This window comes from Lottia gigantea (genome assembly GCF_000327385.1).
Source record: "Lottia gigantea unplaced genomic scaffold LOTGIsca_13391, whole genome shotgun sequence".
NCBI lineage: Eukaryota > Metazoa > Mollusca > Gastropoda > Lottiidae > Lottia > Lottia gigantea.
The window spans coordinates 1-1,182 of NW_008707499.1; the positions used below are offsets into that span (position 1 = coordinate 1).

Below are 1,182 nucleotides of genomic sequence, written 5' to 3' on the forward strand. Positions count from 1 at the left end.
TACTTCCAGTTAACATATTTCAATGATTACAAATTTCCAAGATGGCATATTTCAATGTTTACAAATTTCCTAGATGGCATATTTCAATGATTACAAATTCCCTAGATGGCATATTTTAATGTTTACAAATTTCCAAGATGGCATATTTCAATGATTACAAGTTTCCAAGATGGCATATTTCAATGATTACAAATTTCCAAGATGGCATATTTCAATGTTTACAAATTTCCTAGATGGCATATTTCAATGATTACAAATTCCCTAGATGGCATATTTTAATGTTTACAAATTTCCAAGATGGCATATTTCAATGTTTACAAATTTCCTAGATGGCATATTTCAATGATTACAAATTCCCTAGATGGCATATTTCAATGTTTACAAATTTCCAAGATGGCATATTGCAATGATTACTAATTTTCAAGATGGCATATTTCAATGATTACAAATTTCCAAGATGGCATATTTCAATGTTTACAAATTTCCCAGATGGTATATTTCAATGTTGTCATATTTCCAAGATGGCATATTTCAATTTTTACATATTTCCTAGATGGCGTATTTCAATGATTACAAATTTCCTAGATGGCATATTTCAATGATTACAAATTTCCTAGATGGCATATTTCAATGATTACAAATTTCCAAGATGGCATATTTTAATGTTTGCAAATTTCCTAGATGGCATATTTCAATGTTCTCATATTTCCAAGATGGCATATTTCAATGATTTCAAATTTCCAAGATGGCATATTTCAATGATTACAAATTTCCAAGATAGCATATTTTAATGTTTACAAATTTCCTAGATGGCATATTTCAATGTTTACCAAATTTCCTAGATGGCATATTTCATTGATTACAAATTTCCTAGATGGCATATTTCAATGTTGTCATATTTCCAAGATGGCATATTTCAATGTTTACAAATTTCCTAGATGGCGTATTTCAATGATTACAAATTTCCTAGAGGGCATATTTCAATGATTACAAATTTCCTAGATGGCATATTTCAATGTTGTCATATTTCAAAGTTGCAGACAGTTCCCCTGTAAGTTAAGTAGCCCATCTAAAAACAAAATTTCCATGTTAAGCAATTGCTTTGAACTTCAGTACTTGTATTCAATTAAATTTTCTGTTTCATGACTCTTGTTACCTCTTTTCTACATAATGACATGCCTG

General features: G+C 29.3%; 1 protein-coding gene across 1 annotated transcript; it reads left to right on the top strand.

Moving 5' to 3' along the window:
• Window positions 1-617: 617 nt before the first annotated feature.
• LOTGIDRAFT_148845 (hypothetical protein) lies at window positions 618-791 on the top strand (the record flags this gene model as incomplete). Its single annotated transcript, XM_009049327.1, has 1 exon — window positions 618-791. One exon carries the CDS (start codon window positions 618-620, stop codon window positions 789-791), a length of 174 nt encoding a protein of 57 aa, XP_009047575.1.
• Between the last annotated feature and the right edge of the window lie 391 nt (window positions 792-1,182).